General features: G+C 41.8%; 1 protein-coding gene across 6 annotated transcripts in view; it reads right to left on the reverse strand.

Annotated features, from left to right (window-relative positions):
* ADAMTS6 (ADAM metallopeptidase with thrombospondin type 1 motif 6) overlaps positions 1 to 23,860 on the reverse strand; it is a 410,266-nt gene that overhangs the window by 123,804 nt on the left and 262,602 nt on the right. For all 6 annotated transcript variants that reach the window (XM_068249826.1, XM_068249813.1, XM_068249820.1 and 3 more), the window contains one exon: positions 18,026 to 18,133. In XM_068249826.1, the coding sequence (XP_068105927.1) occupies positions 18,026 to 18,133 (108 nt within the window). The remainder of the gene's footprint in view (positions 1 to 18,025; positions 18,134 to 23,860) is intronic.

Consider the following 23,860-nt stretch of genomic DNA (forward strand, 5'->3'; position numbering starts at 1 on the left):
TCCTAATTGGCCCTCCTGTGCATTCCAGGAAGTGAAATTCACATCCTGCAGTTAAAGGGCTGCCAAGTGCCCCCGTGCGTGCATGTACGCGCCCCTTTGGTCATGCACATGCACTTATTTAACAGTGAATGTGTGCTGCTAATAGGAGTACTTATTCAGGTCAACAAGAAAAACAAAAAAAAAGTCTTAAAGTGACAGTGTTCCTATTAAAGTGCCCCCCCCCCCAGTAAATTATTAACTCCTACCTAACTAATTAACCCCTTGTGTCACCTATACTTAGCCCTGGACACCTGTCCAAATCAGTGGACACTTGTAATGGCTGCTGCCCACAGGGATCGAACACGATCGCTAGGGCGACAGCTCCGGGACCCAACACTGTACATATGCATTGCTGTGCTGTTGCCTAGCAATGTATCTGTACAGCACTGGGGTCCCCAAACTGTGCACCATAGCGATCAGATCCAATCGTTACAAACGCACAAGCTGGCAAAAATGGTACGCCATATTCCCAACTATGGATGAAATATGGCATGTAGGGTATCAATTTAAAAGGAAAAAGACAAGTAACATATTTTGAGATGTTTTATGACTGTGGCACTTGTCATGTGAAATGTATAGAGCGTGCAACATGAAAAAAAAAATGTGCATTTTTGCACTTGCGTCTATTTATTCTATATAAAATGATTATAAAATTCAGGGCTGTGGAGTCGGAGTCGGAGTCGTGGAGTCGGAGTCGTGGAGTCGGGCAATTTTGGGTGCCTGGAGTCGGAGTCGGAGTCGGGAAAAATGCACCGACTCCGACTCCTAATGAATTTGTAACTGTAATTAAAATAGAAAATATGATAAAATGTTCTATTTCTCAGATAATAGTCATTAAAAATAATGTATATATACAGTATATATACAGTAATAGCTGTGCTTAGTCCACAAAAATGAAATAAACCAATCAAAATTAGTTACTTGTGCTGCTTCAATAAAGCAGTCCCCGTATTTTTAAGGTCAGATATACATATCTGATTGTGACTGTATATATGATGTGTACACAGGAATCTCTTATATATACTAAATAACATCTATGCTGTAAGAATAAAGCCTGATGTGTAGCTATGTCACTAATAGAGATGGTCAACAAGATGGAAATAATTCTGCATTGATGCTGATTTATGCAAATGTATGCACTCCCTTTGCTGATGAAATAAAATAATTTGATATGTTATTAAAATTTGGTTTGGTGACTACAAATTAAAGGGTAACTGAGACGGATGAAAAGTAAAGTTTTATACATACCTGGGGCTTCCTCCAGCCCCCTTCAGGCTAATCAGTCCCTCACTGTCCTCCACCACCCGGATCTTCTGCTATGAGTCCTGGTAATTCAGCCAGTCAGCGCTGTCCGGCCGCATGCCGCTCCCACAGCCAGGAACATTCTGCACCTGCGCAATAGTGCTGCACAGGTGTAGTATGCTCCTGGCGGCGGAGTGTGTGCATGCGCACTACGCCTGACTGGCTCAAGTACCTGGACTTATAGCAGAAGATCCAGGTGGTGGAGGAGGACAACAAGGGACTGATTATCCTGAAGGCGGCTGGAGGAAGCCCCAGGTATGTATAAAACTTTAATTTCATCTGTCTCAGGTTTACTTTGTTACACAGTAGTACTATACTCTACATATGCACTCCCCACAGAGCTGCAGGTAATCCACTGAGAATGCTGTGCACATTGAACACTGAGGTGTTGTCTGTTTACAATCCCCTCATTCCCCTGCTGAGTACCTGCACATCATTCTTACATGTACCCACACCAACATTGCCTAGGGCCTGATAGATGTTCTTTGTTCCGGTTTGTACCTTTTACAAGTACTCTTACCAAGGACTAGTTTTAGTCTAAAGGGAATAAATATAGTAGTCTATATATCATTCTCACTTCAGTTGTCTTGTAAAATTCCTAAGCGTTGGCAGTTAAGAGACGAATTTCATGTTACATACTTTTAATCAACAAAATTGTAATATGCAAATTAGAGGAGTCGGAGTCGTGGAGTCGGAGGAATCCTAAACTGAGGAGTCGGAGTCGGTGGATTTTTGGACCGACTCCACAGCCCTGATAAAATTAAATAATTCTTGACAGTGTTCTCCCCAGAATTATTTTAGTAGCCGGGTGGCATGAAAAAGTAGCCGGGTGGGTCGAGATGAAAATGCAAGGCAACTCTGCTTACAGCATAGGAGGAGGTGAGCCGATGACAGCCGGGTGGTCACCAAATCTAGCCGGGTGGAGCACCCGGCTAAAAGAGCCTGGGGAGAACACTGCTTGAAAAGAATTATTACCCCAAGAAAGCCTAGATTGTCCTGAAAAAAACTACATGTGTATCACTTTGATGGCATAAGTAATGAAAACGTTATTGTCAATAGTGACAGCTGAAATGACAAAATCTTAAAGGAATCGCCAGGCAAAAGAAAAAAAAAAGTTTCACTTACACCTGGGTGCTTCTACCAGCCCCATGCAGCCATCCTGTGCCCTCGTAGTCACTCACTGCTGCTCCAGTCCCCCGCCGCCAGCTAGTTTAGCTTTTGCCGACCTCGGGGTCGGCGGGCCGCATTGTGTACATTTTTACGCATTCCCGCTGGTGCAAGAACATTAAAACATACATTTTTACGCATTAGCGGTGCACAGGATGGCTGCATGGGGCTGGTAGAAGCCCCAGGTAAGTGAAACTATTTTTTTTTGCCTGACGATTCCTTTAAGGGGAAAAAAAATGGAATGCGAAGTGGTTATATGAACAGTGTTTATTTCTTTTTTATTACAGAACATGTGTGGAACTCGAGACAACTCTTGCATGGTCTACGGAGAACAAGAACACATTATAATGGATTTCAGCCTGCCTGTGCTGAAAATTATACTGACTAATTTCTGTGTCTAGAGAAAAAGTTTCCTTATGTTTTTAGGTCACAAATAATGAGAAATGCAAAGCAGAACAGGGTGACAGGTTCTCTTGTAAGCCTCCAACATCTCCCATGATGCTAACGTGGCTCTTCAATCACTTGTCTTTGCACAGACAGATTATTTTACAGCCTTGTGTGCTTGCACATTGCTACCCCCCTCCTCATTTTTTACTCTGACCCCTCTCTGTTGACACATACTAATAAGACCTGCTACAATCTGCAACTGTTGTGTTTATAGAGAACTCCTTTTTAGAAAGAAAAACAGTTGCCCATATGTTGTGCCAAATAAGCACACAATGGTTATGAGCAGGGTCAGGTGCTGCAACACACTGTTCAGCCTCATCAGCAACACACACAGCGCTGCCACCAAAGCAATCACAACATTTACACTTCGCAAAGTGACACTTCGCAAACAAAATAACGAATGCACATCTCTCAACTGACCTTTGTTTTAGCACTGTCCCTCTTTTTGGTCCAACTCCCCCTTCTCCTTTCCTCTCCATTTTCTTTTTAAATACAGATCCGGTGCAACTGAATATGTTATGTAACTTTTATATAAGTATGAAATGAATTTCTAATGCACAATCTATAAATCATTTTATTACTTCCTATGTAAAAGCTATGTGTCCTTGTTTTTGTAGCAGTACACGGAAATGACTAACAATCCAAATGAAAAAGTAAATGGTTTGCTACTTCGAATTGACACTTTATACTTTATATGTGTCTGTACCTATAAAGTACAGCAGACCTCAACTTTTCAAGACCAAAAATTAAAGGAATACTGTAGGGAGAGGGGGGGGGGGGGGGGAGTTGTAGTCGAGGGAAAATGAGTTGAACTTACCCGGGGCTTCTAATGGTCCCCCACAGACATCCTGTGCCCTCGCAGCCACTCACCGATACTCCGGCCCAGCCTCCGGTTCGCTTCCTCGCTCCCGCTGATGTCACCAGGAGCATACCGCGCAGGACCAGTATTGGTCTGTGTAGTATGCTCCTGGTGAGATCAGCGGAAGCGAGGACACGGCAATGCAGGCGCAGTGGTTTTCAGACTTTAAAGTCTGAAATTGCAGAAGGGAACCGGAGGCGGGGCTGGAGTATCGGTGAGTAGCTGTGCGGGCACAGGACATCTGCAGGGGACCATTAGAAGCCCGGGTAAGTTCAACTAATTTCCTATCCTACAGTATTCCTTTAAGGGAAGAAAACATTTCACACCAGCAATGCAGTGCTACAAATGTGCTGATCTTGATTTGAAAAACAAAACAAAATAACCAGTCTTTATAAATAGCTCCCATCGTTATTACATAAAGAAAGATGATATTTCAGTAAAGAGGATCTTGAAAATCTGCCCCCCCCCCCCCCCCAATAAATAAATAAAACAGGGGAGGCTGAAGCTTTTCTCCAATGGACTAGAAGCATTTTTCAGTCAACACAGACTGATGGTTTGCTTATTCGCTCATCCAGTTCCACCTTTGTAGACATTTGTCATAACTGAGGGTGTTTACAGGAACACTACAAAGTGTCTTGGGGCTAACGGTAAATAGCACTGAGTGTAAAAAATCAACCACATGTGAAGCATCCCTAAAGTTGGTGAAATGCTCCCAGACAAGATAGAGAAGTAGTTAAACATTCAGGCCCACAGTCTTGGATTTATCTTGTTCATTTCAGGTTGCATGAAAGACTCTTTGTAATTCAGCTCACTGCCAAACGAATAACAGCCGCTTGGGTGTCCTGAGAGTTTTTTCTTTTTTGTGTGGTTGCATAATGAATGATGAAATGAGAGCGGGAGAGAGCACTTTTCATGTCTTCCCAACAATTGGACCCATAGGGTAACCCCAATCCACAATAAAAAGATGCCTCTAGCAGGCATGAGATTGCTACAGAGAATCAGTATGGTTTCTCCAGGTCAAATACAGTAGCTCAACCTCCGAGCAATTGGTTATGTGCAAATAGAATTACGTCAGTCTGGAGTGCGCTGTGAAGAAATGCCGAGAAGACAAGCGGAGACAGAGGGTGAGAGCCGGTCAGTGGGACCATAGCCAGATTCCCAGATGAGGAAGCTAAGGGATTTCAGAGAGAGAAAAGCCACCATTCATAAAACCAAGAAACAAAGTAAGTATAGCTTGTGAAATAAACGGCACAGATTCACCAGGGAGAAAGATCTGGAGACGTTTCCACAAACTGTGGATGACTTCCAGGGAGACGAAGAGCTCATTTTTTTTTCTCCTGTCCTTAATAAGGTTGCCCTCTTTACTACTTCTTCTGCTACTGAACATCCAACCTCACACATGCACCGTACTTCTTTGGTAAAGGTTTCTTGGACTCTCTAGAACATATTAAAGTGGAACTGTAACCAAGGATTGAACTTTACCCCCAATCAGTAGCTGATACCTGCTTTCATACGAGAAAGGTTTACCTTTTTTATCGACCAGATCATCAGGGGTGACTATATGGCTGATGTTGTGGTGAAACCACTCCCACAGTGTGATGTCAAGACCTAGGTCCTGACATCACACTGTGGGAGTGTTGTTGCATTGTGGGAAAGGGGTTCTCCAGAGGCTTCCCCCATTCTCCTTCAATGGGCCTTTCCAGCACTGACCCCTCCGCCAATGGCTTGCCCATGCACAGTAGTATGGACCTGCTCTGGTTTCTGCAGAAAAAGCCAATGCCAGTCAGGTATGTGCTACTGCGCAGGCACGAGCCATCTGCACCTGCCCAGTAGCACGAACCGCATCTGGCTTGGCTATTTCCGTCGAAGCCCAAGTGGGTCTGCGCTACTGCACAGGCACAGTGCTGCCACCCTTTGGGGTCCCTGCTCTGGAATGGTTTGGTGGAGGATAGAGGAAGACTCTGGAGGTAAGTCTCCAAATTTTCTTTCTCTTTAAAGAGGAACTGTAGTGAAAATGACATAATAAATAAAATTGCTTATTGTTAATGGTATTCTTTTATAGATTATTTAGTCAGTGTTTTCTCTGTGTAAAAGCTTTCCTCTCCCTGATTCACATACTGAAATGTATCACTGGTGGTGACCTCCTTAGTTTTGCCAGGTGACCCGTACGGGATGTTCGTTACTGAGAGTTATGTGCACAGAGGTAGATAATGCTTGCATGCCAGTTGGAAAAAGCCATTATTTCCCACAAGGCAAAAGGGTTCGCAGAGAGCAAAGGGGGTATCAGCTACTGACTGAAATGAAGTTCAAACCAAACAATACCAGTTGCCTGGCAGTCCTGCTGATCTCTTTGGCTGCAGTAGTGGCTGAATAACACACCTGAAACAAGCATGCAGCTAATCCATTCTGACTTCAGTCAGAGCATCTGATCTGCATGCTTGTTGAGGGGCTGTGGCTAAAAGTGTTAGAGACACAGGATCAGTAGGAGAGTCGGGCAACTGGTATTATTCTAAAAGGAAAAATCCATATTCTCAGTTTAGGTTCCCTTTAAAGTTCCTCTTTAAAGCAGAACTGTAAACTCAAAAAAACCAAACAAACAGTTTCACTTACCTGGGGCTTCCCCGAGCCCCCAAGCAGCTGTCCTGTCCTGCACGATCCTCTGTTCTGTCGCCGCCAGCTAGTTTTGTTGCTGTTGACTTGTAAGTCGATGGCAACTGCGCCTGCGCGCCCCAAGCTACGCAAAGCTTCCGCATTCCAGCCCGCTAGCTACGGGCTGGAATGCGAAGAAAGCTTTGTGTAGCCCGGGGCACGCAGGCGCAGTTGCCGTCGACTTACAAGTGGACGGTAGCGAAACTAGCTGGCGGCGGCAGAACAGAGGATCGTGCAGGACTGGCGCGGAACAGGACGGCTGCTGAGGGCTTGGGGTAGCCCCAGGTAATTGAAGCTTTTTTTTTTTTTTGAGTTTACAATTCCACTTTAACCTCACAGGTTTGCTTAAAGAGGAACTCCAGTGAAGATAATGTAATAATAAGAGTGGGGAAATGGTTAGCAAGGGCATTAAAAGGACAAAGGAAAAGTGCCTAAGATTAAGAATAATGGGGGGGGGGGGGGGTTGTTGAGCTGAAGGCACACAAAATAGTAAATGTTTTTAACCCATTCAGGTTCCGTCGTTTTCACGTGAGAAATGTTCACCTCCCATTCATTAGCCTATAACTTTATCACTACTTATCACAATGCACTGATCTATATCTTGTTTTTCCCACCACCAATTAGGCTTTCTTTGGGGGGTACATTTTGCTAAGAGCCACTTTACTGTAAATGCATTTTAACAGGAAGAATAAGAAAAAAATGGAAAAATTCATTATTTCTCAGTTTTCAGCCATTATAGTTTTAAAATAATACATGCCTCCATAATTAAAACTCACGTATTGTATTTGTCCATATGTCCCGGTTATTACACCGTTAAAATTATGTCCCTATCACAATGTATGGCGACAATATTTTATTTGGAAATAAAGGTGCATTTTTTCCATTTTGCATCTATCACTATTTACAAGTTTAAAATAAAAAAAATATAGAAATATTTCATCTTTACATTGATATTTAAAAAGTTTAGACCCGTAGGTAAATATTTACATGTTTTTTTTTTTTTTTATTGTAATGTTTTTTTTTTTATACTAAACATTTTATTTGGGTACTTTTGGGAGGGTGGGAGGTAAACCATAGATTTATAATGTAAATGTATGTTAATTCTGTTTGTTTGTTTTTTTCAGGTGTAGTATTACTTTTTGGCCACACGATGGCGGCCATGAGTTTGTTTACATGACGTCACTCTAAGCGTAGCACGCGCTTAAAGTGACGCATCAGGAAGAAGACGGCCAGAAAAAGCTCAGCTTCCGAGAGAAGCTGTCGCTTTTTCAGCGGGGGAGAGGAATCAATGATCGGGCTCCGTAGCCCGATACATTGATTCCTTGGCTACCGAATCCGCGGCCGGGAGTGCGCGTGCACGCGCACGATCGGCCGCGGGGGAGCGCGGTAGCGCGCATGGTTCCTGGACGTAGAAACTACGTCCAGGAACCAAAATAGGTTAAAGATTATTATTCTTCATTGTATGGTCTTCCAAAAAATAGATCTGGGGATTTTGATAAGGGGATGTGGAAATATTTAGAAGGAATCTGGAATGGGCAAAATATCACAGGAAAATAGGGATATAATGGAAAAAGAGATAAGTGAGGAGGAGGTGTTAGCTATGTTAAAGGCTATGAAGGTGGGTAAGTCACCAGGTCCCGAAGGTTTTTCAAAACAATATTTTACCAATTTCAGTGATGTGTTAGTACCTCCCATGTGTAGATTTTTTAATTTCCTTAAAGAGGGTAAAGTAGTGCCCAGGGATGTGTTGGAAGCCCATATAACAGTCATACATAAGAGTGGAAAAGATCCGGCTTTATGTCAAAGTTACAGGCCTATATCATTATTGAACTTGGATATAAAAAAATTTTACAAAAATTTTAGTTGAGTGAATTAGGCCATGGTTGGGATTAGTAATTAAGGGAGATCAAGTAGGTTTTGTGACAGGGAGGGAAGGGAGGGATAATGTAGCAAAAGCAATGACATTATTTAAAGGGGAACTTCAGCCTAAACAAACATACTGTCATTAAGCTACATTAGTTATGTTAATTAGAATAGATTGGTAATATAATCTCTTACTCGCCCTGTTTTAAAAGAACTGGCAATGTTTGTGATTCATGGGGGCTGCCATCTTTGTCATGGGGGCAGCCATCTTTTTGGTTGAAAGGAGGTGACAAGGAGCAGGAGACACAGTTCCAACTGTCCTGTGTCCTGATTACCCCTCACAGCTGCACACACTAGGCTTCAAATGTCAAATTCAAAATGTTAAAAAAAAAAAATTGCACCAAAACAGCAGAACGAGAACAACAAAATCAGAAATCCCATCATGCTTTGCACAGCATAAGGGGAAAACTGCCCGGGCAGTTTTCTTCTGTGCAGCTAAAAATGAGGCTTGTATAAGAGAAACAAAGTTCTGATGCTGTGAAACTGTTAAAGAAACACAATGCCTTTTCAGTGCTGCTGAGTCGATTTTTAGTCCGGAGGTTCACTTTAAGTGGTCTTTAATGAAGAAGGTTCCTATGTGATGGTACTATCAACTGATACGGAGAAGGCATTCGATATAGTAAATTGCGATTTTATTAGGTCTACTTTAAGATATGTGGAATTAGGAGAGAACATGTTGAAATGGGTGGGTGCACTTTATTCGGGCCCAACTGCAAGGGTTAGAGAGAATGGAGCCCTGTCGGATGCCTTCTCCTTGTCGAATGGAACGAGACAGGAATGCCCCTTGTCACCGGTTATTTTTATTTTGAACTTGGAAGTTTTTTTTGTGCACAGTTAGGAGGTCTGGTAATATACATGGGGTTCGAGTTGGAGGTGTGAAGCATAAGATATCGGCATTTGCAGATATTTTGTTTTATATTTCCGAGCCTCTGGTGTCTCTGCCAAATTTGGTTAAAGAAATTGAGCGATATGGTATTTTTTCATATTTTAAGATTAATATGAATAAATCTGAAGCACTGAATGAGTCATTGGCACCAGGGGTTTTGAAGTTGGTAGAAAGTAATTTCTGCTTTCCTTTTAGAAAAGAGGCAATTAAATATTTGGGAATAATGTTACCTAGTGAAGTTATACTCTTTGAATTATCTTCCATTATTAGGATCAATTAAAAAAGATTTGAAGGGATGGAGTGGAAAAGGTTTATCATGGTTTGGGTGTATAGATATTGTTAAAATGAATATTTTGCCTAGGGTGTTTTGCAAGTCCATCATTCCAATTTGTGTGCCTACAGCTCTCTCTTTTTAGCTCTCTTAAATCTATTCTTATCAGGTTTGTTTGGCAGAAGAAGCTTCCAAAATTAGCGTATGAGATTTTGGTTCGCCCTGAAGAAAAGGAGGGGGGGGGGAGGGGGGTAGGGCTTCTGGAAATGAAACTTTATTATAGAGCTTGTGTAATGGTGAGACTTTTCGATTGGACGTATGGAGGTGAAGGAAAGAGGTGGGTAGATATTGAAAAGGATTTGGTTGAATTGGATTTGGCAAATGTTTTTTGGCTCCCGAGGAAATGTAGAGATCTACCAAGATGGACACCCGTATGGATTAGAAATGTATTACAAGTGAAATGTTGTTAATAAAGGTGTGTGTGTGTGGGGGTGGGGGGTGGTCTGTGGGATTTTCCTTGATGACTCCTTTGGGGGGGATTCTCCTTTTTTCTGCCAGGGAAAGAAAGGGCTTTTTTTGGACCATGGGGTGAGAGGGGAGGTGTAATCTTAAGAGATATTATGAATGATGGAGAAAGTAAAACTTTAATCCAGCTGTGTGAGGAATATGGTCAATTTCCATATGATTTTTGGATGCACACTCAATTAAAACACTTTTTGGCGGAGAAGGGGAGAAATCTTTCCATTAGTACTGAATTATCAGAATTTGAGAAATTGTTTGTGAAGGAGGCTCCTCCCGTGCATCGGATATCATTTTTATTATTAATATTATTATAATTATTTATTTATAAAGCGCCAACATATTCCGTGGCGCTGTACAATGTAAGAAAACAAACAAGGGATACATAATGATACAGACAATGATATACATCAAATATGAACACTGATACAAGATACAGCACTGCTGATTACAATTTGATTTAACACGATGACTAAAATGTATAAATGTCTAACAGTGTGCAAGCAATTAAATTAATAACATTCCATGACACAAAAGGGTGAGAGCCCTGCCCTTGTGAGCTTACAATCTAAAGGAATGGGGTGGAAACAAGAGGTGGGGAAGTATACAGTATATGTACAGGCAGTGCGTAATTAGGTTATTTAGTGGGTGCATGGCCTAAGCTAGAGAATATGCTTGTCGGAAAAGGTGGGTTTTGAGGGAGCGTTTAAAGATTTCAAAGGTGGGAGAGTGGCGGATGTGTTGTGGAAGGGCATTCCAGAGGAGGGGTGAGGCACGTGAGAAGTCTTGTACACGTGAATGTGAGGAGGTAATTGTAGAAGAGGATAGAAGAAGCTCGTGTGCAGATCTGAGATTGCGGTTGGGTTGGTATCTGGAGACTAGTGAGGAGATGTACAGGGGAGAGAGATTGTGGAGAGCTTTGTAGGTTAGGGTTAAGAGTTTGAACTGTATCCTCATTAATTGGAAGCCAGTGAAGAGCTTGACAGAGAGGGTCAGCAGAGGAAGAGCGAGAGGAGAGATGAAGGAGTCGAGCAGCAGAGTTCAGTACAGAATTGAGCGGTGCTAGTCGGTTAGTTGAAAGTCCACCAAGCAATATATTGCAATAGTCCAATCGAGATATAATAAGAGCATGTACTAACATTTTGGTTGTGTCATGGGAGAGAAAAGGTCGGATACGTGCTATGTTTTTATACAAAGAGTTGATTAAAATTGAGGGAGGGAGAATTTCCTAAATATTTGAGTAGATGGGAGGACGACGCTGGCATCTCTTTAGATGGGTTGAAAAGGAAAATATGTATTTTGGCCCATGCTACATCAATTAGTTCTAGAATAAAGGAAATTAACTTTAAATTATTGACAAGATAGTATAGAACACTGGATAGGTTGGCTACAATGTTCCAGGGGGTGATTGATAGATGTTGGAGGGGGTGTGGAGCAAAGGGGTCTTTAATGCATTTAGTGTAGGATTGCCCAGTAATATCGGGGTTTTGGAAGGGTGTGTTGGATTGTATTGAGAGATTATGGTAGGATTGTGGAGATTGGGACCCAGTAAAGGTATTGCTGCATGGGACATTATGTCTATTGGCAATTATAAGAGATCTTTTATTCCTCAGCTCCTGATTGCGGCTAAAAGTTTAATCCCAGTTAAATGGAGATGCCAGGGTTCTCCAACCCTGAAATAATGGGTTGAGAGGGTTAACACGGTGAAGAGTATGAAGAATCAGATTGCCTTGCAGCAGGATAGAGTGGAAGCATTTAATGTTAAAAGGGGAAAATGGAGTGAATTTCAAGATACTAAGGAGTATGGAGATATGGTGGAGATGTAGGGGAAGGAGCTTCCTGTAAATATAATTTTTGACTTTTAAGTAAAATTAATTTGGAGGGTAATTGGTGGAGAGGATGTTTAGAGAAGAAATACTTATCTTTACGAGATTGTGGATGAGAAGATCAGGGAGATTAGAGGGGGATGGGGTTCTTTATGGTTTTTGTTCATTGTGTATTGTATAATTTTGAAAAACGGAGAAGATATGCTTTACTGGAATTGATATGAGAGCTAGAAATATTCTTACTACTTCAATAAATTATATATATAAAAAAGAAAATAATATAATAAAAAAGTGCTTCGTTTTTACAATAATTATGTATAAATGATTTACTCAGTGTTTGCCCATTGTAAAATCTTTCCTCTCCCTGATTTACAGTCTGACATTATCACATGGTGACATTTTTACAGCTGGCAGGTGATGTCAGTGGAAGGAGGTGCTGCTTGCTATTTTGGCAGTTGGAAACAGCTGTTATTTCCCACAATGCAACAAGGCTCCCATAGTGTGATGTCAGAACCATGGTCCTGACATCACACTGTGGGAGGGGTTTCACCCCAATTACAGCCATACAGAGCCCCCTGATGATTCATTTGTGAAAAAGGATAGATTTCTCATGGGAACGGGGGTATCAGCTACTGATTGGTATGAAATTTAATTCTTGGTTACAGTTTCTCTTTAAGTTTACCATACTAAGCTATATCCATGAGCCTCAAAAGCTCTAGATAGAGTCCACTGTCTGCCAACAACAGTACATTGTAATACTGGATGAGTCACAATGAAAACTAACATTTTCTATTCCAATAAGCACATAAATAATGTCAGTAAACCAGAACAGGCACCGGGCATGGACACTCCATGGAAACAGATAGCAGTACAGGGAATTCTTTATCAGAGCTGACTGCAAATCCCTGTGCAAACACAGAGGTAGGCATGTGCTAGGTTTGTCTTTAAAGGCTTTTGTTATACACAGTGGGGAGCAACCTGCAAACTATACTTCCTATTTCTAGGCATTTAATCTTACATATGTGTCATCACTCAATTCAGCACATAAGCTGCCAATGACAAATACACACTGGGATTAAATGCTTATTAATTTACCATCACTGCTCACTGAAACTAAACTATAAATGACCCGTAGTTACTAACAGAAAACCAGCCTATTGAAAAGAAGGTTTTTTTAATCTTCTTGAATTTTGCAGAATATTGCGGGTTCATACAACATTCGCCTCAATTCACTAAGCTTTATCAAACACTTTACTGAGCGTTTGATAAGTTACCTCCTGAGTAAAATCGAATTTTGAATTCACTAAGGTGTTCTAGATTTATCAAATGTTTTATCGATAAAATGTTCAATTAATCTATAACACCTTAGTGAATTAAAAATTAGATTTTACTCATGAGGTAAATTGTCAAACGTTCGATAAAGTGTTCGATAAAGCTTAGTGAATTGAGGCCAAAGTCTCTTTTCATGTGCTCGTTGAAGTTTATTCCTGTCTAATTCATTGTTGCCACAAAACAAACCTTTTTATATAACTGTTGGTAAAGTGCAGCAAACATTTTAAGTGACACATGACATTTCAAACAGTGGGGAGATACATTTGAATGTAAGCAATTAAAGGAAAGGTTCAGGGAGGGTGGGCAAAAAATAAAAATCAAATTCCACTTATCTGGGGCTTCCTCCAGCCCGTGGCAGGCAGGAGGTGCCCTCGCCGCCGCTCCGCAGGCTCCCGGTGGTCTCCGGTGGCGCGCCCGACCTGGCCAGGCCGGCTGCCAGGTCGGGCTCTTCTGCGCTCCAAGGCCCGGAACTTCTGCGTCCCACGCCGGCGCTCTGACGTCATCGGACGTCCTCCGTGCTCTACTGCGCATGCCACCGGAGACCACCGGGAGCCTGCGGAGTGGCGGCGAGGGCACCTCCTGCCTGCCACGGGCTGGAGGAAGCCCCAGGTAAGTGGAATTTGATTTTTATTTTTTACCCACCCTCCCTGAACCTTCCCTTTAATCCTGTTTATGTTAAGAAACCAAGCATTGGGGTTGATTTACAAAGCTCCCATGCTTCAGCAGCGCAGCTTAATGACTACAGCGCTTGTTAATTCTCAGCGCAGCTACTTTAATGAGAGTCTCGTTAAACTTAAAGAAAACCTGAACTGAAAATGAAAAGTCAAAATAAGCATACACAAGTCATACTTACCTTCCATGTAGTCTACTCCTCAGTGTCTTTCTCCTGTCCCGCGTCCTGTTTGTTCACTGTGATCAAGGGAATTTTCTGTCCTCCATTTTGAAAATGGTCATTACCCATAACAGCTTTCTGATCAGCACACAGTTAAACTGTAACATCGCCTACTTGAGCCATAGGGAAAACATGGGCATTACCTGGTACATCAGTTTTCCTCTCAGCTATAACTGACAGCAACTGATATTTTATTGACAGCAACTGATATATTTCAGATATGACAAAATATTGTCAGAACTGGAAGGGATTATTGGCCGAAGAAAATGGTGAGCTTCTGAGAGGAACTGATGGCAAGGTAACTATGCAATGTTCATTTGAAGTTACCTTATGTGTTTATTTTAAATATTTGTACTCAGTACAGGTTCTCTTTAACGAGTGCTCCATTGAACCAGTCAGGCGGGTCTTGTAGCTTCAAAGAACAGTATTCCTGCACTTTGATTGGCCCAGTAGGCTGCCTGTCACTTGTTGGTGGTCCACCCGGTCACTTCTTCTGGGTCCTCTTCACTTGCTGTCCTGTGGCAAGCCTAAGTTCAAACAGTAGAGGGCGCACTATTTGAACTTCAGCTTGGCACAAGATGGGACAGAAAGTGAAGAGGACATGGAGAAGAAGGCCAGCTGGAAGAAGTGACAGCACAGACCCCGGGGGCCAACACCAGCCGGACAGGTGACATTATTTCTGCCACTATGTTGCGTTGGATGTCGTTGAATTGAATGCCGCTAGCGACGTGCTCCCGACCCTCCGGTGATCAAGTGAAATTTTCCATCTGGACCAATCGACGGATGTCAGATGGAAATTAGTCGATCAGTCAACATTTGCTTTAACATTTTCACAGACACAGAACATTTATATCGCGCTTTTCTCCTGGCGGACTCAAAGCGCCAGTGCTGCAACCACTAGGACGCGTTCTACAGGCAGTAGCAGTGTTAGGGAGTCTTGCACAATGTTTCCTACTGAATAGGTGCTGGCTTACTTAACAGGAGGAGCCAAGGTTCGAACCCCGGTCTCCTGTGTCAGAGGCAAAGCTCTTAACCAGTACACTATCCAGCTACTATCAACCACAGTGATCAATGTATATTGATGGGAAATCAAGCTGGTGTATGGCTACCTTTACACGCTGAAACATGGGTGTCAGAACCAAAACAGACCAAATATAACTTTCCATTATAACGTTTCATTAATTTATGACACTGCAAGAATGATCAAACAGTGTTTAGTGTCACTTTCAGTTTGCCAAGCTGTTAGACAACACAGGGACAGGAGTCTCATTACTAGGCAGGCCTACAAGTAGAGAAAGGCAACCCTAATACTACACAAAGTATTAAATACTGGATACCTCCTTCCTTCCCTGATCGTTTCTCTTTAATGACCACTTCACTTGCTAACAAACAGTATCTCAAGTCGGCATGAAACAGCCACTCTAAGAGACAGCAGGTCAGAGTTTCTGAATGAAGCCATCAGCAAGGATTAATAAAGTGTGACAGCTGCCCAAAAGCTTTCATTCTCTTTATTTAAACATCAGCTTGCAAGTCAAAGTGCAGTATAATCTCTGCTGAAACTAGCCTGGCTAATATAGCAGGAGTCAGGGCTAAGAGTGGCTGACAGTGACCATTGTCCGATACAAATCCCGTCTGCAGCTCTGCATATCACCAGCCAGTTATAGAACCCGGCTATCCTTTTGTAAGATAATTCTTCATTTCAGGCTGATCGGTTACACTGAAAACTCTACTAAAACTCTACTAAATTAACAGTATATGAACAGTGGATTAAACTAGACCCGTGTTTGTAAAAGTCTATTCGAACATTCACTTACAAAGTCTTCATAAAGCGTCAGGTCCAAGACCATTTAAAGAGGAACTCCAGTGAAAATAATGTAATAAAAAAAGTGCTTCATATTACAATAATTATGTATAAATGAATTAGTCAGTGGTTGCCCATTGTAAAATTTTTGAAATCCCTGATTTACATTCGGACATTTGTCACATGGTGACATTTTTCCTGCTGGCATGTGATGTAGCTGCTGCTTGCTGTTTTGGCAGTTGGAAACAGCTGTAAACAGCTATTTCCCACAATGCAGCAAGGTTCACAGACAGGAAACTGCCAAGAGTACGTACTCAGAATTTCTTTGTGGGAGGGGTTTCACCACAATATCAGCCATACACGCCCCCTGATGATCTGTTTGTGAAAAGGAATAGATTACTCATGTAAAAAGGGGGTATCAGCTACTGATTGGGATAAAGTTCAATTCTTGGTCAGAGTTTCTCTTTAAGGGGAGTTACCCCACGTCTGTTTCTAACCATTAAGGATAGTCGGAAATGCCCATTTTTGAATCCGCGGAAATTCCGATTCCTGCCGATGCCGATTATGCAGAATTCTGCATTCTAAAATACAACTAAGTGACAGCTACCCAAAAAGAAAGTCATTTACAGTGCATTTTACTCTTGAGAACATGTACATCTTAAACAAGTTCCTCCTGAACTCAAGCCCCCTCCCCAATTCTACCTCCCAGACTCCTCCCTCCAGCATCTCTGGAGTCCTAGCACATGTATGTGCGTCCTTATGTTTGTCTTTCACCTGTCGCACTATATATGTTATTTCATACAGTTACTTGCAGTGTGTACCACAAACTATTCCAGGTGTAGCACCTGCACACTCGGTGAATAAAGCTGATTCTGTTATTTGTACACATATTTTACAGTTTTTTTTCTTCATAGTGGCCCTTTAAGCATCTAAAAGATCCATGGATCCAACTTCCAAACCAGTGAGATTAGATTAAACCCATGGCAATCAATGGAATGGATTACTGCTATTCATTCAACTTGTGATCATATGATCTAGTAACAGATTACTCAGATATTATGTGATTTAGTACAGGTGGAAATACATCAATAGATTTGGTGGCCAATCGACCATCAGATTAGAATCTGATGAAAATCGGGGCTGCCAAGAGCAAGTCTGAATGTCAATTCAACCAATTTCGGGCTGAAATTGGTTGCATGTCTCAATCGGACATGTTGGGAAATCAGGCTGACATGCCCGATCGGGTGGGTGGCGGTAATGGCGTGTGATAATCGTAGACGAACCAGACAGAAACCCCACGTAGCTATGGATGTATTGTATGTGGGGTCGGTGTAGGATGTCACATACGCCCCCCACGTGCAATACACTGGCAACTAGGTGGGCACGAATGAGGTAGAAGAGTTTGGAGACTGTGGCAGACACAGATAGGTAAAAGTATTAATGCACGGGTCCTACATCTACATAGGAGGGATGCAGCCAGGGGGTAAACAAGGGGGGCGTCACTAGACCAATTCCCAAAATATTTCATGCTGAAAATGATCAGGAATCATCCTGGGATTGCTAGGAGCCAACAGATCTCTCTGATCAGAGAGAGATCTGACTCTTGGTTGATCGGCCATGAAAATTCCTTGATGTATGGTTACCTTAACGGATTACTCAGATAGCACACTGGTCTAAAGGCCCGTCCACACGCCTGATCAAAGGCAACGACGGGTCCGTCGTCACCTCCCACTGGACGGGGTTTCAGCAGACAGTCCGCGTGTGTACAGTCTGTCGGCGGACTGATAAGGCCGTTTCTGAACGATCCGCCGGGCGGATCGCTCAGAAACAGCCTTATCAGTCTGCAGACAGACTGTACACACGCCGGACTGTCGCTGGACCGCCCGCCCAGCGGGAGGTGATGACGGACCCGTCGTTGCCTTTGATCAGGCGTGTGTACAGGCCTTTATTCTTTTTGTTTCTGGACACCACCTGTGTATCAGCAATAAAAACCATCAGATTCCTAGTGATTTAACATATAGATAATGTATTAGGAAATAAGTACAACGGTATTTCTTATGTTCTCACAAAATTACCAATGTTTTCACAGAAAATGAAGAAACATGGACTTGCCCCTTTCTCAATGGTTCCGGTCTGGCAGAGGGTTCCTTCAGCGGCTGGGATGCTGTTGGTTACACATCTGTTACTTTTGCTCAGACACCAGAGCTCTCTACACACTTCCTAGGAAAGAAGGCAGAAGCAAGTTGGTCAGAATTATAGATACAGTCAGCTTCATCTGAATCACTGCATTCCTTAATACAGAAGAGTCTTGGGCCAGATTTATCAAAGCATTACCGACAGTTTTTACTTCTTAAATAGTTCTAATCAGCAGAGGAACAGTTCTGCATGATATTAAAGGGGAACTTCAGCCTAAACAAACATACTGTCATTAAGTTACATTAGTTATGTTAATTAGAATAGATAGGTAATATAATTTTTTACCCACTCTGTTTTAAAAGAACAGGCAAATGTTTGTGATTCATGGGGGCTGCCATCTTTGTCATGGGGGCAGCCATCTTTTTGGTTGAAAGCAGGTGACAAGGAGCAGGAAACACAGTTCCAAATGTCCTGTGTCCTGATAACCCCTCCTAGCTGCACACGCTAGGCTTTAAATGTCAAATTCAAAATGTAAAAAAAGAAAAATTTGCACCAAAACAGCAGAACGAGAGCAACAACATCAGAAATCCCATCATGCTTTGCACAGCATCAGGGGAAAAAAAGCCCGGGCAGTTTTCTTCTATGCAGCTAAAAATGAGGCTTGGATAAGAGAAACAAAGTTCTGATGCTGTGAAACTGTTAAAGAAACACCAGGCCTTTTCAGTGCTGCTGAGTCGATTTTTAGTCCGGACGTTCACTTTAAGAACATTCTTAGATCTTACGTAATAGGGGCAGTTAAGCGTGAATTTCTAGAGCTGCACTACAGTTAAGAAAAGTGTAAAACCATCCCTAAACTGCCACAGATTAAGAAAGTGATTAATAGCAGTTCTACAGATAGAGCAGCAGTGCAGGCTAGGCATGATTTGTTAAAGTGGACCCAAACTAAAATTACAAGATTTCAGAAATAAAATCTATTTTCTAAATTATTATAATAAATGGCAGCCTTTTTTCAGCTGCATGATGACAAATATAAAATATTTTACATTTATTGGAGGAAATCTGTATTAAATGTTAAAATACAGTAACTATTACCTTGGGGTCCCATGAAACCCAGTCTTTAATGTGACACTGAAGCCGAAAAACGTCAATATATAATGAATTATATGTGTAGTACGGATAATGAATAGAACATTAGTAGCAAAGAAAAGAGTCATGTCTTATTTTCATTTATACAAGGTTTTTTTTTTATAACATTGCATCATTCTCTAATACTTGCAGTCTACAAACTACACTGTATTTTAAACTATGAAACAGAGCAGCGCTAAGGACTATTTGAACTTTCCTGCAGTAAAAACTTAAACAGTGAGAGACAGGTTGAGATAAGTGCTTCAGAAAACAGCACTGTAGCTAACCGTTGAGCTCTGGGAAGTTCTTTTGCATAGATAACGGACGATTCTTAACTCTTCCTTCACTGGAAACCAATACGAGACTCAGATCTGTACTACTAATTTTCTATTTCTTAGCTGTACTACACATACAAATCATTATAAGTTTATTTTCATTTCCCTTTAAGAAAAGCAGAGCCCACAAACAGACTAAGAAGTTGGCCTTCACCACTGAGTACTTCCGGGGATTTGTGCTGGTTGGTTGAGACCGCTGGTTAGTTGTGTTCTGGATAACTGGGATTCTACTGTAGGCAGTGACCCCTTTGTAACTGGAGCCAAAGTGCAGCACTGGAGTCCTAACATTTCAAATAAAACTGTAGAGACAGATTTTCATTTTTAATCTATTTATTTATAAGGCTTATTGCTACAAAAAAAGTTTTTCTGTATTTTACATTAAACGTGAAAACTTTCAAAGTTAATGCTTCAAAGATATGCGGATTGCCTTAAAGTGGAATGAAACCCAGCATTTCTTTGCTCTAAAAAATTATTTACAGCATATTATATAAAACCAGCATTTTTTACTAGAACAGCATTCAAAGGGTTACAGACAGGACTTCAAAGTTTAGTGCAGAGAAATCTGGATGCATTTGAAGTGTAGATAATGTTATCTTGTGTTTACTTAATTGTATCAAGTGAGGAATGTGACATTCTCTGACTGTGCAGATTCTCCTGAACACAGACAGACACTCAAAGCATTTCTGCCTTCAATACATAATGAATAAAACCAGTTATGAATAAAATGCAAAGTCAGCTCTCAAAGCAAAAATGTGTACTTTTGGAAACTTGTAATTTCTAAATGCATAATAATACCTATGCACAAATGCAAATATGATAACCGTATGCATATAAAAGTAGGAAAACATGTTTTTATTGAATATGTCAGGGTTTTATACCGCTTTAACCACTTGATGACCACAGTGTTAACCCCCACAAACAGCCTGCTAGCGGCGATCGGCGGCTAGCAGGCTAATCACGGAACTCTGTTCCATGAAGTGGCAGGGAACGATCGAGCATGCGTGCGGCGTTCCCTGGGAAACTGCAGCCCCAGTACTTGATGCCAATTGGCATTAGGCGGTCCTGGGGCTGCCGCCACGGCCATCGGCGTTAGGCGTTCCCCAGGTAGTTAACCACTTGACCACTGAGGGGTTTTTCCTCTTTAGGACCAGAGCAATTTTCACCTGTCTGCGCTCCTCCCTTTCTTTTGCCAATAACTTAAATCACTACTAATCACAACAAAATGATCTACATCTTGTTTTTTCTCCACCAATTAGGCTCAATCTTTGGGTGGTACATTATGCTAAGAATTATTTTATTCTAAATGCATTTTAATGGGAATAATAAGAAAAAAGGGGAAAAAAATATTTCTCAGTATTCGGCCATTATAGTTTTAAAATAAAATGTTCTACTGCGGATAAAAGCCACACATTTTATTTGCCCATTTGTCCCAGTTATTGCAACATTTTAAAGATGGCTCTAGTACAATGTATGGCGCCAATATTTTGGAAAAAATGGAACATATTTTTTCAGTTTTGCATCCATCACTAATTACAAGCCTATAATTAAAAAAAAATAACAGTAATATACCATCTTGGCATATATATATTAAAAAAAGTGCACTCCCAATTTTTGGCTCAGGGATGACAAGGGGTGTGGGGATTTTGTAGGGGTCTTTACAAGTATGTATAGTTGTACAATATATATATATATATGCTTAATTTGTTGAATCCAAACTTTGAGCACTGTACTCATAGGACTTCAGATGTTCTAAATTGTAGTAAAATTGAAAATTCACTAAAATTTGTTTAGAAAAAAAAAGTTCACTCCCAAAGGTAACTATTTATGTATTTTTTTTTTAATTCTTACTATGCAAAAAAAATAAAAATGGAAGAGTGTGGGAGGGAAGGAGTTAATTTTAAATGTAATTGTCAGTCTTTTTATTAAATTATTATTTGGCTACAAGATGTCCTCGCGTATTACTTTCCGGAACATACTATAAGTACGCTAAACAGGAAGTAATTCGTTGACGTCTTACTCCGGAAGATACAATGACCCAGGCATCTTATTGATGCCAGTGTTCTGTAACACAGGGACTTAGATCAATGAATGGAAACTGCGTTCCCATTCATTAATCTCCCTAACTGCCGGCAACATGGACGAGTGCAGAAGCGCACGCAGGAGTGCCGGGAATGGGAACAGTCCTCCCACGGGATGGAGATATACTGCCTTAATTCCACTGAGCGATTACAGAGTACCCGAGGCGAACCTACCTTATATGGGGGTGTGGTCTGAGTTGAGAGGTGGAGTTTATAGCGCCAGAACGCCTGTTCCTACAGGCTCCTGAGCTGAAAATCCAGCTCTGGGCACCAAACAGAAGCAGTAGAGAACCTGTCACATGAGCTCAAAATCTAGCATTTCTTTGATACTTGGCAATGATGTTTAACAGTTAGAACACTATATAATCAGGATATTCTATTTACAATTAACAATAAAGCATGCATTAAGACTGTAGAAGGTCTTCTAAACAGTGTGAGCACTGACAGTCTGTGTTTTACAGCAAGGAATAAAGGCGCTGAGTGTTGCTTAATGACAGGCAGGATCCCAGGCTTGCTACAGCTGGATCTGAAAACCTCAGGAATGCCATCCTGCCATACACGTGTAGTTAAACACAGGTATTTATGACAACCTCTACAAACGACTCATGTTGTCAGCCATATGTTGTACAAAGCACTGATTTACTGGTAATTATGGCTAGGCTAATTGGTTAAGCATGTATTTAAAGGAAAACCTTGATCAAGGGATAGAATACAGAGTTTCTAAGTGCCGGATAATTTTCCCTGTATTCTTTCTGTAAAGTTACTCGGAAAGATGAAATAAATTGTTTACAGAGAGCCAAAATTTCTCTGTACACAGTTTTTAACCACAAAACTTAAAACTCTGGTGCTGCTGTATTCACATGCTTGTTTGTGTGGCTTTACATACTCCAAATTTCAATTTTATAAATTGGACTTGGTTCAGGTGTACAGTAGGTTAATGGCTACCTACAGACATTTAATTACTTTATGGCCTTCTAACCACTCTCCCGTTCTTGACAATATTCAGGGGAAATACACCGGTATAGATTGGTCAGGTAGGATCGTATCGATCGTATTTATCTGTAGAAGTATGCCCCCTGTTCTCCTCCACTTCCCTTAACATCAGGGGTGTCAAACTCAAATACAAAGTGGGCCGAAATGGAGCTCTGGGACCAAGTCGCGGGCCAACCTCAATGTCTAGTGACTACCCTTCCTTATAAAGTTTTCTGTTGTCTAATCGCCACCCTCTATCCCCTACACAGTTCTTTGATGTTTAGTTGTCCACCCTCCCCTGCACAGTTTCTTGGTGTCTAGTGGCCCCCTTCTTTCCCTATACAGTTCCCTGGTGTCTAGTGACCCCTTCCCTCTCCTATACAGTTCCCTGGTATCTAGTGCTGTCCCCCTCACCATATGGCTTCCCTGTTGATCTAGTGCTAACCCTCCAATATAGCTTCTCTGGTGGTCAAGAGTGGGCCAGACATAATGCAAAGTAGGGAAACCACCTGAGGGCCAAATCCGATGGCTATGAGGGCCAGATTTGGCCCACAGGCCGGAATTTGACATATATGCCTTAAGGGAAAAAAACCCCACACAGGTCCAGTACAGTAAGGTCTAGTTTGTAGACTTTTCTGAGAAGACGGGGGGTGGGGGAAGAGGTGCGAACAGTGGGATCGGCACTGGAGGCAAGTAGAGCTGCCAGGCGGATCAGTAACGGGTTGAGGATCAGGGGCTGCTGTACACACGCCTTATTATTGGCTGAGGCGATGTTAACTGCCTTAGCTGACTTAAGTCAGGTGTATGTACGGGCCTTAATACTTTGAGCCATGGACGCTGAACAAGCATGCAGATCATATTTTGCATGCTGCTTTCAGGTGGGTGATTAAAACACTACTGATGCATGAAACATCAGCAGGACACCAGGCAACTGGCATTGTTGAAAAGGAAATAAATATGGTGGCCTCCATATCCTTCTCACTTCAGATGTCCTTTGAACACAACAGATCGGCTTAACTTGTGCAATCTAGGCAACACTGAATGCAAGTTATGAAAACAGACAGAGGAGTCAGTAAGTTTACTTTCACCATTCGGTGGTTTTGGCTAATCTCAATGTAACGCCTGCAGTTTCTTAGGTAAAAAAAGGAAAGTCTCCATTCTCTGGCCTCATGTACACGTATCTGGCCCATTGCGGGGCAGGGATCAGGATTATATTCCTACAGGCGACAGTTCCAAGCCAAGTCTGTACAGACATGTTACTAGTCTACAGGCTGACGACATGCTTTGTTGCCATGGAGGAG

This window comes from Hyperolius riggenbachi, chromosome 1 (assembly GCF_040937935.1).
Source record: "Hyperolius riggenbachi isolate aHypRig1 chromosome 1, aHypRig1.pri, whole genome shotgun sequence".
NCBI classification, from domain to species: domain Eukaryota; kingdom Metazoa; phylum Chordata; class Amphibia; order Anura; family Hyperoliidae; genus Hyperolius; species Hyperolius riggenbachi.